Source organism: Anser brachyrhynchus (assembly GCF_964034855.1).
Source record: "Anser brachyrhynchus genome assembly, chromosome: 22".
In the NCBI taxonomy this organism is placed as follows: Eukaryota; Metazoa; Chordata; class Aves; order Anseriformes; family Anatidae; genus Anser; species Anser brachyrhynchus.
Window position 1 is genome coordinate 4435954 of NC_137715.1, and position 17462 is coordinate 4453415.

Consider the following 17462-nt stretch of genomic DNA (forward strand, 5'->3'; position numbering starts at 1 on the left):
GGCCGCCGCCGCAGCGCCCGAAACTAAGATGGCCGCCGGCGGCTTCGCCCGCAGCGGCGCCGCCGGGCCGCCTGCCCGGATCTAAGATGGCGGCGCCCGCTGGCGTGAGGCTGGTTCGGGGGTCACGTGACGGGGGGGTGTGGACCGTGTCCCGGCGGAAGCGTGAGGGACCGAGCAGGGAACAGGGACTGGCGGCGGGAGCGGGCTGGCGCCGCCGGAGCAGCCGTGCCGGAGGACAGGAGACGCGGCTGTCACCACGGAGCCCGCCGGCGCTAACACGGCGGCGAACGCCGCTTCACGGCCTGGGGGCGCCGGGGACCAAGCAACCTCGCTGCCCCCGCCCCCACCGAGGATGCCGCGCAGGAAGGTGAGCGCGGCCGGGGGAGTGGGGAGGTGACCGGCGGTGAAGCGGCCGGCCCGGGCTACGGCGACCCCCCGCTCCCTGCCCCCTTTCAGCTGCTTCTTACGGGCACAAAACCGGGGGGAAAATAGCGGCCTTCACCCCCCAGCGCCCGCCCCCCTCACTCCCTGAATGGCTGCCGCAGGGGCCCGCCGGGCGCTGATTGGTCGCTGTGCCCGTCACTCATCGCCCCCAACGGTTACCGATTCCTTCCCCCCCGCCTGTAGCGCGGTCCGCCTCCTGGCTTTTCCCATTGGGTAGGCAGTTGGAGAGGTGGCCGCGTATTGGTTGGGCTGTCTTGCCGGGCTGGCCGCTGATTGGTATTCACGGCTGCCCGTCTACGCCCCCAACGGTCACCTCCCCGCGCGTGCCTTGTTCCTCCCTTCCCCCATCCCACTCCGCCCCCCCGGGGTGGATGTTTGTGGCAGCGACGCTCGAACTGATTGGCTGGTGGCCACCGTCAGTCATGCCCGTCCGCCCCGCCCCTTCCCTCTCTGAATTCCCATTGGCGAACTCTCCCCTCGGCTCCCTCCCGCGCGCGTTCTGATTGGCCGGCGCCGGCGAGGCTCCGCTGGGCGCAAAACAAAGCGGCGCGGGGGCCGCGCTCGCGCCACGGCTGGGCTGAGGGGAGGCTGCGGCCCTCACGGAGCCCTGAGGCGAGGCGGGCGCTGCCGTGTGCGCGGCCCGCCTCGTGTGGCGCCGCCTCGCCCGTCCCCTGCTGCCTTCCCCAGGGAGCACAGGCTCTGTTTATTCCAGCACCTGCTGCTCTTGGGTTTCCTCCTCTGCTGCTTTGGGGAGCAGCTGGTGTGGGAGTGCTGCTGGCTTGGCAGCGCGAACCAGGACCAGCCAGCTCGCGCCATGTCCTGTCCGCCCTTCAAATTTCATTTAGCTTTTACTTCAAATAAAGTCGTGTGCTGCTGTGGGCTTTCTCAGTTAATCTGTTTTCAGAAACCTGCTACTACATCAGGCATTGCCTATCACTGTATATTACACAAAAATACTGCCCCTGGAGGAAAACGCTTGGCATTTCTTAGTTTGAATACGTCATAAAATCATGGAATCATTAAGGTTGGAAAAGACCTCCAAGATCATCTGGTCCAACCATCCCGCTACCACCAATGTCACCCACTAAACCATGTCCCTAAGCGCCACGTCCAACCTTTCCTTAAACACCCCCAGGGCCGGTGGCTTTACCTATTTAGCATCAAACATCTCCTGTGTGTCTTTATAGTATAAAATACAGTATACAAATTCCAGTGCGTTTGTGCTAATGTCTGGGTCTGTGGTGTTGTAGAGGAATGCAGGCAGTAGCTCAGACGGGACAGAAGACTCCGATTTCTCCACCGATCCCGAGCACACAGACAGCTCTGAAAGCGACGGCACGTCGCGGCGGTCTGCCCGCGTAACCCGCTCCTCGGCCAGGCTCAGTCAGAGCTCTCAAGGTGAACGATTTGTTTCCTTAACACAGAAGTGGCAGGAGGCTTGGTGTATTCCACGTTCCTGACCTTTACAGCTTAAACGCTTGGATTTTATACCCAAATGAAAAAAATCTAACTTTTTTTTTCATTGGGTTTTAATATACTGTGGTAAAAAGCAGTCTTTATAAGCGCCTGTTGGTGAAATGTAGCACTTCCACTGGTGGTAGAAATCAAAACCTGAGTATCCTCAGTTCAAAAAGTAAAGCTGTCTACTTAAAGGAGGTGGGAATCAAACCCCTTCGTTCTGCTGCCAGCTTTGCCTGATTTTTCTGAGAACTGTAAAGATTTACCTTCCGTCTAATTAGTCAGATTGTTACCATAGACAAGCTAGACGGATTTGTGCTTAAGGATAAGTGTTTTATTTGTTTTGTTTTGTTAGGGTGGTTGTCTGTACAGCAAGGGAGATGTATCCTCCTGACTTGCTGATGCTACTTTGCAATAGACTGTAATTAATGTATTGATAGTTATTTTGTATGCTTCTACTTTGGCATCTGGAGTGTAAGAGGAAGCATTGAATGTGTCCATCTCCTCAATTTTAGTTTTAGTGGAGCCATTCCCTGTCTGTTAATTAATAAGCTGCCATATGGGGGCATAAGGGGAGGAAATGACAGTAGATAAATTTGTTCTGTTGCTTTGTGTATACACTTTGACAAATAATGTGTTTTGTGACAGATTTTCTTGCAGGTAAGAAGTAGACGTGCGCAGTCATCTGGTGGTTAGGCTTTAAAAACGAGAGGAAAGGTGTTTTAGCATATGGGATGCTTGTGATGTTGCTAGGGTATGAAAGGAATATTTTCATTCAAAATAATCAGTTTTATAGTCTGAGCAGTATAGGTTTACAAAACCATAAATGGGGTCCCAAATATAGCTCCACACCAAAAGCAGCTTTGATGTTCTCAAGGGTTGTTTAAATGCTGATAGTTCTTATCTAAGCTAACTGTTATTAGCTTTGCAAATGGGAGTCATTTTGTAATTACTAGTTAATTAAGTAATTGCATCCAGAGAAAGTGGATCTAATTCCAGATTCCTCAGTGTTTGTACAAGTGTCTAAGTTGTAAGCTCAGAAGAACAGAGCCAAGAGAGACCTATCTTTTTGCTAACATCCAGTAGTAGGACACAAGTCTGTGTTGATACCCAGCTGTCAGATGTTAGTATTACAGACCTCAGAGCACGTGTGAGGCAATTCACTGAATTACAGTGGTTATTATAGATGTAATTATGGTATTTCCATGAAATTAGATTCCAGCCCAGTTCGTAATCCACCGTCATTTGGAGCAGAAGAGCCTGTCTATTCTACGAGGAGGGTAACTCGCAGCCAACAGCAGCCCACTCCTGTGACTCCAAAGAAATACCCGCTCCGGCAGACTCGTTCATCTGGATCAGAAACTGAGCAAGTGGTTGACTTCTCTGATAGAGGTACGTAGGGTGCAGTGAGGTGTCGAGAGTATGGAAAATGCTGTTGGAAGGAGTATGTGACTCCGTTTTCTGTGGGCACAGTATAATATCCTGAGGAGAGAGGCTTTGAGACAGTTATCCAGAGTTGTTTTGCGTATTTTTTTGAAAGCTTTCTTTCAGACCAATTTGTAACATCTTGATCTTTATTCAGACACTAAAAATGCAGCGGATCACGATGAGTCTCCACCTCGTACCCCCACCGGGAATGCCCCTTCCTCAGAGTCTGATATTGATATCTCCAGTCCAAATGTATCCCATGATGAGAGCATTGCCAAGGACATGTCCATGAAGGATTCTGGAAGTGACTTGTCTCACCGCCCTAAGCGCCGCCGCTTCCATGAAAGCTACAATTTCAACATGAAATGTCCCACTCCTGGTTGTAACTCTTTAGGTAATTTCAGCTCCAGGATTAATTTGTTGATTTTTGCTTTCCTGCGGTGATATTCAAAGTCCCCCTCAGATGAGTTATACAACTTAACAATATGCACTTACTTAGGATCAGCAACATTACTGAGAAGTGGGTATAGAGAAGGGATGTGGAGCGTATCAGCAGGTGTATTCTTCTGGAGGTGTTGTCTCGATGGGAATGTTTGGGAGATGATGGGATAAAGAGCAAGTTAGGAGTGTGAGCACAGGTGTGGGGGGAGAATGCAGAGTTTTGCAGGCAGGGTTCTGGTCTCTGACAAAAGCAAGTTTTCATAAACAAGTGAATACAGTCGTTTAATATATCTGGGTGCTTGCATGAAATGCAGTTAGAGTGAAAAGGATTTTCTTTCGTTGTTCTTAAAGCTTGTGCAGTGAACCATGAAATGTTTTCCTCCTGCCACACTGGCAATAAACTGAATATCTCCCCGAGAAGCTTGTATGCATTATCTGACCATCTGTGATACTTTTTAAACCTCTTTATGATCATATGTTAAAAGCTTTTATTTCTGATTCTTTGCAGGCCACCTAACTGGAAAACACGAGCGACACTTCTCCATATCAGGATGCCCACTGTATCATAATCTCTCAGCAGATGAGTGCAAGGTAACTGAGTCTTGTTTTATCTTCCTTGTGCTTTTATGGAACAAAATGCCAAGACTTGTCATTTGTGAACAGAAAACAGTATTAGTGTGTTCCAGCTGATGTCTTTAGCTGTAAGACAGCAGTGTTTGTGTGTCAAATCATCTGTGAACTGCAGTTCAGAAAATTCACATAAGCAGAGAAATGGTAAAGGTGAAAGCTTTGATGGTAGTTTGCTGCAGTATTGACAGATGAGTTTTGACTTCCAGGTGCGAGCACAGAGCCGAGATAAACAGATTGAGGAGAGAATGCTGGCCCATCGGCAGGATGACAACAACAGGCACGCCACCAGACACCAGGTAAGGCTGCTCAGTTAAAAGCAGAAAAACCTCAGCTGGTGGTTTCCAGTGACAAAGGCTTTAACTTGATCTCCTTTCTTCACTTGTCGGATAAGCTTTTGTGCTGAGTCCTGACACTCCCATTTGCCATCTCCAATTTGTTTCAGCGAGGGAAATTTATTTTATCCCTTCAGTGAGAGACTGGAACAGCTAGTGAGAGCAGAGAAATGGCGTTGGCCAGTAATATTACAAAGGAGGCTGGAAATGTTCTCAGGATGATCTTTTCTGTGTGCTTTGATGCGTATGACAAGAGAATTTCTGCAGAACTGTAAACTACCATTTTCCTCTGACTAAATCAAAGAGGATATAACCAAAGGGAATTACATTTCTCAGTTCACGAGACTTGAGCTTGAGTCAAGATGATTTCATGAGTCAGCTTTGAGCTTTCCACATGATTAAGCAGCACATAAGGAATGCACCCTGTCTTGTGGGACTGAGGTGCGTTGACAAATGCAGGCCACAGAAGGAAGAAAAATTTACTGTTTTACATATTTGTGTTGTACTTGAAGTGCTTTCTCACGTGTGCAGGTTTGGTTCAGAGACAGCAAACATGGTAAAATAGAAGCCAGGGCAGAGGTTCTTTAGGGTGAGAAGGTGCAGGAAAATGTTTGAAGTGGATGAAGCCTAAAGAAGCTTTCAACCTCTTTTGTTTCGTTTTGTTTCAGGCACCAACCGAGAGACAGCTTCGGTACAAAGAGAAAGTAGCAGAGCTCAGGAAGAAGAGGAACTCAGGATTAAGCAAGGAGCAAAAAGAAAAATACATGGTAAAAGCAGCAATTCTTTGATTCCTTCCTGCCTGGAATGAGACCACTAAGTGGGAGTTTGGCTTTTACAGTCATCCTGCAGCATTCTCAGCTAATAAAGCTGCAAGATTCAACAGCTTGGTTGCAGTATGGCGGCAAAAACTCCTATTGTTTTATTGTTCTAGGAGCACAGACAAACCTACGGCAATACTAGGGAACCTCTACTTGAAAACCTGACTAGTGAATATGACCTTGAGCTTTTCCGAAGAGCACAAGCACGGGCATCTGAGGACCTGGTGAGACTTCTAAATCATAATATGTCTCATAGTAAATGTACTTGTTCAGAAATGTGAATGTTTTCTGGGTTTTGTGGTACTTGTGCAGGTAGGTGCTTTTCTTACAAGAACTTCTACAGCCCAGCCAAGTCAGCAAAGTTAGGCTAGGGATAACGCTGAAGTGCCAGTCATTCAGAGGGTTTGCTGAAAGAACAGCTGGAGCTGAAAATCTTCAGACATGAATGCTACAGTGCCTTGCAAGAGCAGTAATTAGTAACAGTCCTATGTAACAGGTGTTTCTTTTCAGTGAGAGAGCAGATAGCTTCACCTGCTGAAACAATACCTAAGGAGTGATTAAAAACAAAAGACAAAAGCCGTATTGATATGAGCCAATGGCTTTGAATTGGAGTTCAAATACTTCTATTGTTTCTGTAGGTGCTTTTCAAAGCTACCTTACATCTCCAGAAGTGAACTAAAACATATTTTAATGCTTACTGGTGACAACTGCATCTGGGATATGTGAAGGCAGGGCGTTAGGCTGTATCCCTCTCCCTGCAGATGGGGGAAGAAGTATGAAGCTGCATGTAGGTTACATTGCTTTGGTAACAGAAAGAGTAGGATCCTAGTGTTAGCATGCTGCTAAGTTCTGATTAAAGATGTTTTCTGATGAAGGGAAGGCTCGGTAAGTACTGCCCATGGACAGGGCTCAGACGGAGTTTGCTTGAATTTAGAAGACTTGAAGTGAAGGATTTCCCTGAGGGAAATAAACAGGGCCCCTTCCTCTCAACATCTTTTAAAATCTTTTTTTAATAGCCATCCATTGATTTCATTCATAGGAGAAGTTGCGGCTCCAGGGCCAGATCACAGAAGGCAGCAATATGATTAAAACAATTGCTTTTGGCCGTTACGAACTGGATACGTGGTATCATTCTCCCTACCCAGAGGAGTACGCTCGCCTGGGACGTCTCTACATGTGTGAATTCTGTCTCAAATACATGAAGAGCCAGACAATACTGCGCAGACACATGGTAAGGGTTGGGGTAGATGTGATTCCTGAGCTTTAAATCAGCTGTGAGCATTTAGATGTTCTTAAACATTATTACTGTTGTTAGTTCAGTTCTTCACTTCGGTAGGTGAGAATATTGTGTCATTTAGAAGGAAAGGCTGCTTTTTCTAGGTACGGGCTTGATTTCTGTCCCATTTAGGGGATTACAGAGGAACAGAAAAGGGACCTGGAATTAATTTTTTTTATCATAGCTAAAAAGTCTGTGTGTTTCCTGGTATATCCAGTAGCTGTTGTAACCTGTTCTGCCCTTAAAACAGTAGTGTCACCTTAATTTTGTTTACTTGTCATAGGCAAAATGTGTTTGGAAGCATCCACCGGGTGATGAAATCTACCGCAAAGGCTCCATTTCAGTTTTTGAAGTCGATGGGAAAAAGAACAAGGTAACTAATTGCGATAATAAGCCATTCTTGAATGTGGAGTCCATCTTTCAAACGTGCCAAGTACTGCTTTTTCTGTAGAGAAACAGGATGCAAGTGGCCCTTTCTCTCTAATGGAGGAAAGGCTACTACAGTCTGATCTGTCCATTTTTGCAATTCTGGCAGTCGTTTTGTCTGCATTCTCTTTGTGGTTATTCCTCAGAGCTGTTGTGCACCAGCAATTCCATCTGTTGTCCGTGTTGTGCTGGCTCAGTAGCTTTTGGAGATTTGTGTCAAGATCCCTTTCTGCAAATGAATGGGGAGATTCCGCACATGGCCTCAGTAGATTGCCCCTGCCCATCTCTTACTTAGCTGTGGATATTCGGTCAAACTTGTGTTACGGTGGGAAGTAGCGTGATGTTACCGGGGGTGACCTCCTTAACTCTCAGTTGAAAGGTAGAACATGCACTGAACCAGCGGTTGCAGATTCTAGGTAGTAGCCTTGTGCTTGTGCCCTGTTTCTAGTTGCGTCCAGTCTTGTAAGGCTTCAGACGGAAGAAAAAAAAAAAAAGCTAACTTTTGCATTGCTGGAAGTTGGGAGGAGTCTTTTGTATTTACCACAGATGACCTTGAAGGCTGGAATAAATACAATACAGTACAAGCAAGCAGAGATGCAACCTTTGCTCCCCTTCACCGAGGATGTGATGGTTTGAACATTCAGAGATTAATATCACAAACAAATTCCCACCCTTAGGAAGCTAGGCTTACCAAGTTTCATCATAAATGGAATTGTTTCCCAGCCCAGCTGCTCTATTAGACTGCTATTTCTCAGATGATTCAGAACTTTCTTCTCATTTCCCTTGTATGTCTGTTTTTCCCCACGCTTGACGTGTTCCGCCATAATAAACAGGTGTATCCTACTCTCCTTTTGCTTCTAGATCTACTGTCAAAACCTGTGTCTGCTGGCAAAACTTTTCTTGGACCATAAAACACTGTACTATGATGTTGAACCCTTCCTGTTCTATGTCATGACAGAAGCTGACAACACTGGCTGTCACCTGATAGGATATTTCTCCAAGGTTAGTTTGGAAAAAAACTTTGTGTACTTATTATCCTAGATCACTAGGATGAGGTTTAGGACACAGATTATCAGTACTGCATCTCTTCTCCAAGTCTTCGCAGTCTCAGGATTTGTTGCTTCCAGGAGGAGATAAAGTTTCAAACCTGTTCCGTGTGAGTTCATACTGTTCACTGCGGGGACTGAAGGTGCTTTGCTGTAGCATCTTTTGGCATTACTAGCAAAAAACAAATCAGCTCAGATAAACTATTGTCACCTGTAAGCGTAATGGTGGCTTAAATGTAGGCAAAAGTAGTGTTTAAACAAAATCTAAAAAGATGTAGAGGAAAAATACATCTAAAAAAAGTATTAGTCGCCATGTTTTTTTCTTATAAAGTACTTGGAGGAATAAAAACTCTTAGATGGAGAAGCTGAGAAGTTCAAGTAACTTAAACAGATCCCCCAAGAAAGTCACTGGCTGAGCTTAGAGTGTACCAGGCAATTTTCTGAACTGTATTCTGTGCTCTGTTTGCTCAGTCACGTTGCCTGCCTGAAAAAATAGGCAATCTCTTTGTTTAATCCCAAGTGAGAGCGTTAATAACTGAGAGTGTTACTGGCTCCTTCTCAGGTACAGCTCCGTGCCCCGCCATCCCGAGCTTAAAATTTTGCACTAAACACCCAATGGCTAATAAAGTAAGACGCTAAGCTAGGCTGGTAGCTGAAGGATAACCACGTTACTTGTTGTTAGGCAGGTTTTTTCTGCCGTTGATCCTTTCACCTCTATTGTATCAGTTGCACAGGCTTGTTCCTTCTGTTGGGATTCTGATATACCCAATTGTGGGTGCAGGTCTAGGTCTGTTAATCTGTTCTCTGTGTTCTTGGTTTTAGGAGAAGAATTCTTTTCTCAACTACAATGTTTCCTGTATCCTGACAATGCCTCAGTACATGAGGCAAGGTTATGGCAAAATGCTCATTGACTTCAGTAAGTATAAAGAGAGAAATTCTGGAAACATTCTGTCCGCTGTGACAGTTTCACCAAAAAATCTAACGTGTCTGGTGACTTTTGAGCAGTTGTCATTATACCCGATTTCTGCTTGTGCTGAGGAGGGTAACAGTCAGGATAAAGTAGTTTAGGAAGGACAAATAACTTTTCTTTCCTTTACAGGTTATTTGCTTTCTAAAGTAGAAGAAAAAGTTGGCTCTCCAGAACGTCCTCTGTCTGATTTGGGTCTCATCAGCTACCGTAGTTACTGGAAGGAAGTTCTGCTTCGTTACCTGCATAATTTCCAAGGAAAAGAGATCTCTATAAAAGGTATGTTTTCAACCTAAATAAACTTGTTGTGAGTCGGTCCAGGAGCATACCAGGGCGTCCTGTTCACTCATTTTCCTCAAATGTGGGGTAGGTCGTGCATACAGGTGTTTGTGTAGCAGCACAGCCAGTGGAATGTTCCTGTATTTGGGGATGGCTCCTTTCCAGTCCTGCCGCCATTAACAATAAAGCCAGCTTGCAGAGTTTTGAAACTATGTACTGGTTTCTTCTTTTAAAAACATTTTTGGAAAAGGTTCAGTAAAGAACTTCATACAGGTCTAGATTAGAATATTAATTTTAAAAAGAAAAGTGGCTACACCGAGTGGCTTTCAAACATTTTAGATAAAAGCTAAGACTATTTAAACTTCTTTTAATAGCATGTTTATATTCAAAACGGTCCCTAGGAATATGCAGTATTTCATAGCAATATCAAGGTTGTTCTGAAAAAGCTGCTATGCCTTCTTAGAGAGGGTTGCACCATACTAACTTGGATCCTAAAAGCAGTATCACTAAATCATTATGACGCTCTGTTTCAACTAATTATTCCCCAGCGCTTCATCTAGGTTGGCTTTCAGTTTTTGGGTGAGCTGGGCTGTTTCTCTACAGCTCTGCATGGCTTGTATCCATAACTTGAGTTTTCTCAAGCTATTTGTAATCGATCAGTCCTCTAGACTGAAATGACCACAGACAAGTGGTCAAGCAGATAACCAGGATGGTCAAAGGGTGCAAGTCAGGCAGCAGCAATAACGCTGCATGTTAACACTCCTTAGTATCTGCAAGGCATTTTGTGTGTATCACCTCACAAGGCATTGCCTAAGACTCGTAGTTGAAAACTATCTATTATAGGGTATTGCAGTGGAGTCTGTTTCTATTCTAACATCCTCTGATACTGGTTTGCAGAAATCAGCCAGGAGACCGCTGTAAACCCTGTTGACATCGTTAGTACGTTGCAGGCACTTCAGATGCTGAAGTACTGGAAGGGAAAACACCTGGTCCTAAAAAGACAGGTAAGATTTCTGATGGCTCTTTCTGCGCTTGTTTCTTTACATTTAGCTGTTACATTCACATGAAGTGGAGTCAGCGTTTCGTTTGTTTTGTGCTGGGTTTCCCAGCCTTTTGATTCTAGTGGGGGAGCACCGTAATTTTGAAATGCAGTAACTAATAAAACAAAGCATGGGTACGGAGCATTATTCTTTAGTAGTGTAGAAACACGCTGCATCAACTGTACTTTTTTTTCTGTATGGAATAACATTACTCATTGGAAGCAGCTTTTAGGGGAGCAATCGATCAGCGTTCCCATCATGCTCCTCATCATGCCAACCTTTTATTGGGCAAATGTATGAGACAGCAGTGAGCTGAATTCATGGAATCCTGAATGTGTCACGTTTGTATCCTCATTAGAAATGAGACAAGTGGTTTATACATCCCGGAATATACAACAGTTTCTCTCATTCCTTTCCCCTTCCCTGAGACTTTGTAGCTACAAGTAGTTTTATCAGTGTGGTTGGAAGTGCTTCTAGAACACTGTGGAAGGGTTGGTATTTTTGTCATGCTCAGCAGTTAGTGAGTGGGCTAGTCATCTGCAGATTTCTGGACTTTGATGTTTGGTGCTGTACCGTGGATAATTCTCCATCGTGGACTGTTTGTTTTTAACCCGCCCTTTCATGCTCTCTTCCCTAGGATCTGATTGATGAATGGATAGCCAAAGAGGCAAAAAGATCCAACAGCAATAAGATAATGGATCCCAGCTGTTTGAAATGGACCCCTCCTAAGGGAACTTAACTGTCTGTCACTCCTGAAGCCAGTGAACCCCAGCAGTAGGAAATACCCTAGGGATCTCTGTTGTATCTGTTGCTGTTGTGATTGGCTGGTACAGTACCCTCCCGAAAGATCAGTTCCCCTTGGTACTGTTCTGGCCCAGATCTTTTGTGCACACCACAGACGCTAGTTCTGAGGAACTTTATGTTTCGGCCTCAATGAGGTTGCAAGGATTGGATCTGTATAGGACCCAAACAAAGCTCCTAGCAGCACTGGCCCAAGGAGTTCTGATATCTGGTACTGTACCTGTCCAGTCACTGGTCTTACCCTCACGTTCTTATTCCAATGAGGTTGTGTTGTGTCCTGTAATCTGGTTGTTTCTTCCTTCAGGTTCCTTGCTTTGTAAGTAACGGAGATAACTTCTGTGGCTTTTGAACAAGGTCTAATAGTGCTTGTTTGGGGGAAGTCTGGTTTTCTAACGAGCTGCAATTACACTGACTTCAGCATTTTAACTAGTCCTGCCTGATGGACTGTTCCATTCCATATATCAGATAGTTTTAGTAAGGTAACACGCCACCTCTTTCAGCAGTGTTTTCCGTATAATATAGCAGGTCTTCACATAGTTAATATTGTGCAGTCAGAAGCTTACATATCTTGTAACTGAGTGGTGTGATTGTTAGTGTTAACCCCAGAGGAGTCAAGGTTAAGTGTCTGAGAACATCACAGTCACACGCTTCATGGAGTTGCTCTTGGTACGGGCTCCTGGAGCTACCACAGTACCACATCTGTTGGAGAGACCTCTTTCATTACACGTTGCTGCTTTCCTGGTTTCTCTCTTCGAGTTGGTGGGTTCCTTTACACAGAAATAGCCCCTTTCAGTATATTTCACTGGAGATATATTTTCCCAGAATGGTCTTCCTTGAATCATATGTCTCTTCCTACTGGAGAGGATTTTTTCCTCTAGACTGAAGAAATAAAATCTTAACTATAGATAGATATTTGATAGCCTTGTCCAAACAGCCACAGAAACTCTGAAATACAAATATTGTCAGTTGTTGGATTGCCTACAGCGTACGTTCTGTGCATCAGTGGCATCTCCAGTTAGCTACGTGGATGGTTTGCTTCTCTGACAGTGCATCCTTGTTTGTCTTTGTAAAACAAAAAAGCTTTTACTTCCTCTGTCCCATCAGCACCACTGGAAGAAACTATCGTACAATGGCTTTCAAGTATAACCACTGTCCTTGTGCCACAAGTTTGCTATATGGCTCCAATGGGATTAAAAGTGGGGGGACACAGTCTTGGAGTAGATGATGGCAGCATCACGTAGTGCCAATTTCCTTTAAACTTCCAGTGCTTTCTCATTAAATGGTGACTGAAGTGAAGCACTTGCAATGTACCGGTAGGTAGGAGCCGTTTCCTGTTAACCACTGACCCATCCTTACGTGGAAAAGTTCTCTGTTGCCCTTCTGATGGTTGTCTGCCTTTCTCTGCCTCCCTTAAAAAAACAAAAAGAAGAAAAAAAAAAAAGAAGAAAAAGGAAAAGGAAAAAAAAAGATCATCAGTACATGATGTATACTTTGTGGGCATTACTGAATTTTGCTGTTTCATGCCCTTTGCTCTTGTATTGTAACTAACTCCAGATACTCATGAAACTATCCAACAAGGTAGATCTCTTGTGGAGTAGGGAAGAAGGCCGTTCTTGTGCAGAAGCTAAACCCTGTTCCCATGATGTGGTAGAATGTGCTATTCTTGTATCTACTTCTCAATAAAGCATGTTCTCTGCTCATGTTTGTGCCTTTTCATTTTTATTTTATCCGATGTGCTCTTGTGCATCTTCATTTAAGTGAAGCTGGTGCTTTCTGTTGCAAGGGACTAATTTTGAACCTGTCTTTGCGCCTGGTGTATTAAGGATTGTGACTGTAGCAGCCTCTGAGTTGGATGTTTTAGAGGTAGCCTGTATTGTATATTCACTTGAGAGCCGATTGTGCCCAGGAGGCTACCATGAGGTTGTTGCCAGGTGCTGGCAGCTTAAGTATGTCATCCGAAACCGGGATAGCACATGTCAGCCTGAAGTTCTTGTAAGAAGGAAGGATTTTTCCTGGAAGTGATAGCCCTAGATTTTTAGCCTTTTCTTCTCCACTTCCATGACCGTATCTCCTTGCTTCTTGTGCTATGCCAGGACATCGGGCAGCGAACTCCTTGATGTTTAATAAACAGCATCTGAAGTTCAATGCATTGCTCGAGCATTTTGAGTCTTTGATACAATTTCTGACTCCAGACAGTCTGCTTCTCTACAGAACTCAATGGAAGGAGGAGCAGAAAAAGTTCTTTGGACTCTGGGTAAGCTGCAGAGAGGCTCGGGTGCTGTTAAGAGTGAGTCTGATATGATGGTGAACGTAGCTTGGGACTCCACATTCTTAGCTTGTGAACAAAGGAATTGAGGTTGTAGCCTTGTTCTGTTTGAGATGGATGAACAATAGATAATCAAACCCCCACACATTTCCCTGAGCAATGGTGTTTGTTAGCTCACATCAAGGCTCTTCCTATTTCTGTCTTAATTTAAAGACCATTTCCTTAATTTAAGATCATTAAAGAAATACCATTTGGGAGCATTGCTTTTACTTGAGCACAGCTTTGCACAACGCCAGTTGCCCTTTTTATTTTTGCAAGTGCAGAGGGATACAGCGTGATTTTTTTTGTAGATCTCTGGGCAGAGAGACAAGAGGATAAGTGCTTTATTCGCTGCTCTGCTGTGTGACAGCCAGCCCCTCTACGCTTTTGTTTCCCTTATTCTGTCTGGCCTGTTTATGTTGCGAGTTCTCTGGGGCAGTGACTCTCCCTGTACATGTACAATTCGTAACACGATGGGGTCTTGTGCTTGACTGAGACCTCTGGATCCTTTGGTAATGCAAACACTCATTAAGTAGTGAGTCATACAGATAGCCATAAACATCTCCGGGTAACCAGAGGATGAGACATGCAACTGCTCACAGTTTCACCCACAGTTTATTCATAGCAGTCGCAAACTTGCAGATGTTATACACTGTCATGGCAGCGTGAAGCCCACCTAAAAACGTTGATGCCACCAAAAAGCAGCCAGCGCTCTCAGAAAATGTTCCAGGTGATGCGTTCTTGTTCCATTTTTTTCATTTTTAAAAAGTAACGCTTACATTCAGCCTTGACCTAACCCAGAAATAGCTGATGTATGTAGTTTTAGCACGCTAATAACCTCACAGAGTGCTTTGATGTGATGGACCCAAAGAAACTCGAGCGTAAACGCAAATTCAGTGCAAGACTGAAATAGAAGTTGAGAGCCAAACTATTTCATTTCTATATCCCAGAAACAAGAACTGCCTGTGAATTGAAAGTCATGTAAATCAAGTACGATTTTGAAAGCCAGTAAAGGTGAACAGTTGAAGCAGGTGCAACTTTACAGGCTTTTTTTTTTTTTTTTTTGAAAACCTTAGGTTATGTGCCCAAAATCAGAGAGGTACCCTCCCAAAGAATTAGAGAGACGTCTTCCAATGCTCAGTCCTGGTGCTTCGCATCAAACTCATCATTTTTTCCGTAGGCCAGCAATATAATGTCTTTTTTGGTTGTAATCTAATGCACTTCTTGGTATCCGAGGGGAATGTATATTCTGCAAAAAATTGTAGGTCAGCAGAGCCAAAGCTGAAAAAACCTTTATGGTGTCCGTTTCTCTGCTGTCAGTAAATGAGAAATAGCCCTCTGAAAGCTTTATGGGTGCGGTAGTAGCCAGTCTATGCACTTATATAACAGGATTGTTTCCTGTTGAGTTTGTTTCCCAGAGAACTTTCCATGACTTCTGCCCCTTTGCATGAATGCCAGCAATCCTGCAGCCGCTTTACTGGCGGTCCCTGTAGTATGCAGCTTTTGCCCTGTTTGTTTTGCTGGTCCTGGCTTTCCTGGTATAGTGAACAACTTCACTTTCTATTTTAGTCTCCAAGTTAAGGGTACAGGTGTGATAGCACAAGCTGCAGGCAGGCATCACCCAAGCATATGCTTACCAGCTGATTTCACCCGTGCTGCTCTGCTTTAGATCATGCGCTGCTGTTCCAGGCTTAAAGCTTCACTACACACAATTACTGCATTTCAGGCTGGGCCTGGACAAACAGCATAGGCGTTATCATCTGCTCTTTAGCTGAACTTGTAATTAGTTCAGCTTTAGGAAATGGAGGTGAAGAGAAGTTTATCGATCTGGTTAATGCACAATTTGTGTATTTAAGTTTCCCCCCAAACTACTCCAAGTTTCTCCGTGGAGTTGAAGATTTCATAGCAAGAGGAATTCTTAGCTCTTGTGCCAACTGTTATTGGAGGAACTGCTAGTCTGGGTCAAATCTAGATCAGACCAACTGAAGCACGGGTCTGACAAAGATCAAAATAAGGTGCTTTCACAGGCTTGCCTAAAACTTCCACAGCAGTAATCCTCTTCTCATTTCTCTTTCCCATTCCTCTCTGCTTTAGGCTGATTTAAGACTTAAAAAGGCTAATCACTGCCTCAACAGTATATATCATCATTAATGTTTCCATATCCCTTTTTAAAGAAGTATATCCTTATAAATTATGGATCTTTTTTGGGGTTGATCAATTATGGTCTACCCTTTCTGAAGCCATCTGGGGCTCTCTGCCTCTCAGCGTGCATCAGAGCAGTCTCAGGGCTGCTTTAAAACTGTACATTATTCCAAAACTTCTCTCAGCCTTGGGAAACAGAAGAGTTACTACACACAAAGCTTAAGTGTCCCTCCGCCCTCGTCCTTGAATACGGTCTCTGGAAGGACAATGGATATAAAGGCTTTAGAGGTGGTGACCCTAACAAAGAGCAAGCCCTGCGCTGGGCTTTCTCAGGAGCAGTCACGTTCACTTTTGACTGCTGCTCTAGCCTAGTGTGAGTGAAGGCGGGATTTTCTCAGAATCTGCCACTAGGAAATATGCTTTTCTCCGTGGACATAGATAAATTTTCTTCTGAAATTCTTCAAAGGACAAGGAAAGCAAAGCTGTTCCAGCCTGGAAGCTGTCCAAGTTGAACTGCCCAGGGCAAGGCAAGTTTTTGCAGTTAAAACCCCCAGAATGAGAATTCGGAATGGCTTTACAACAGACTATTAACTACTGCCTTACATGAAACTTTAATTTACTCGTCTCACTCTCTGTGCTTCAGAGATCCGGTTGTTGTTAACGCGCAGTCTAGCCAGGCTGTACTCCATTCATGCTTCCCCTTAGTCCTTGGGGGCTTGCTGTTGCACGAACTCTCTTTTTGACGTGTGGAAAGCAGACAAAAGGAACAGCTGTAGGGATCACTGTCGCTGCTCCCTCGCCACCAGCTGCTTAGTCCTGACCCTGGACTTCACTGTGCTGCCCTCAGCTGTACCAACGCAGTGTTTATAGGGACCATTCTGAGCCAGATCGCTAACGTGATCCCAAAACCTCCATCTTTCACTCCAGTCTCTGGACCATTGCAGCTGGTAGACCACAAAGCCCCTCTTCTTACAGTTTTATTTCCCCAGACTCCTGTAATGTTGGCACAACAAGGTTTTTCAACGGGATGAAGCAAAGCAGTGAATTTTACAGGGCTTGTCTTTCTTCACCAAGATCTCCAGGAATCGGTACGTTGCTGCCGTTCCTTCTCCCCAGCCCAGCACTAGCAGCTCTGCTGGCTTTTCCTTTTTGATGTAATTGTTTGGGGCAGGATGTGGTCATGTTGTGGCCGCGCTGAGGATCTGCAGGGAATGAATAGGTGGTTGATATTCTTATAAAGAACGTTAAAGGAAAAGAGACAGCAGGAAGGAAAGGAAGCTAAATATGTAAAATTACTTCAGTTGTTTCTATTGTGATGGCTGTGTAGCTCTGAGCTTAGTTTAAACCCATGGCCAACAGTCCATCTGCCAGTAACTCCGCCCTTCTGTTGTTCCAAAACTATGGAAAGAACTAGAACACCTACCTCTCACACCAGCTCACAGACAAGGGGAAAAGCAACTCTATTTTTGAGAGCATCCTCTGTAATTAGGTCTGCTTTTTCCCCCTCCCCTGGGCTCCTGCCCACACACCACAGTGAAACACCCGGCCCCAAGTCTGGGATGACAGCAGAGGTACAGCAAAAAGGGAGAAAACAAAAGGAAAGAAAACATCCTCAGGAAGCGAATAGAT

At 44.7% G+C, this 17462-nt stretch overlaps 1 protein-coding gene and 1 long non-coding RNA gene across 2 annotated transcripts in view; one reads left to right on the forward strand and one right to left on the reverse strand.

The window, feature by feature from the left end:
• KAT7 (lysine acetyltransferase 7) lies at positions 1-13086 on the forward strand. Its single transcript, XM_080565348.1, has 15 exons — positions 1-367; positions 1695-1842; positions 3118-3294; positions 3485-3724; positions 4280-4362; positions 4608-4697; positions 5402-5500; positions 5665-5775; positions 6591-6782; positions 7111-7200; positions 8115-8255; positions 9122-9215; positions 9399-9545; positions 10443-10549; positions 11223-13086. The coding sequence occupies exons 1-15, from the start codon at positions 353-355 to the stop codon at positions 11322-11324; spliced, it is 1836 nt and encodes a 611-aa protein (XP_080421474.1). The 5' UTR covers positions 1-352; the 3' UTR covers positions 11325-13086.
• The window catches only part of LOC308181784, a 15750-nt gene continuing 11031 nt past the window's right edge, over positions 12744-17462 (reverse strand). Inside the window, exon 2 of the long non-coding RNA XR_013941586.1 lies at positions 12744-17035. This is a non-coding gene — a long non-coding RNA (uncharacterized lncRNA). The remainder of the gene's footprint in view (positions 17036-17462) is intronic.

Coding starts and splice junctions, on each gene's coding strand:
- KAT7 (XM_080565348.1), top strand. Junction 1,843..3,117: donor GCTCAGTCAGAGCTCTCAAG/GTGAACGATTTG, acceptor CCATGAAATTAG/ATTCCAGCCCAGTTCGTAAT. Junction 4,698..5,401: donor GGCACGCCACCAGACACCAG/GTAAGGCTGCTC, acceptor GTTTTGTTTCAG/GCACCAACCGAGAGACAGCT.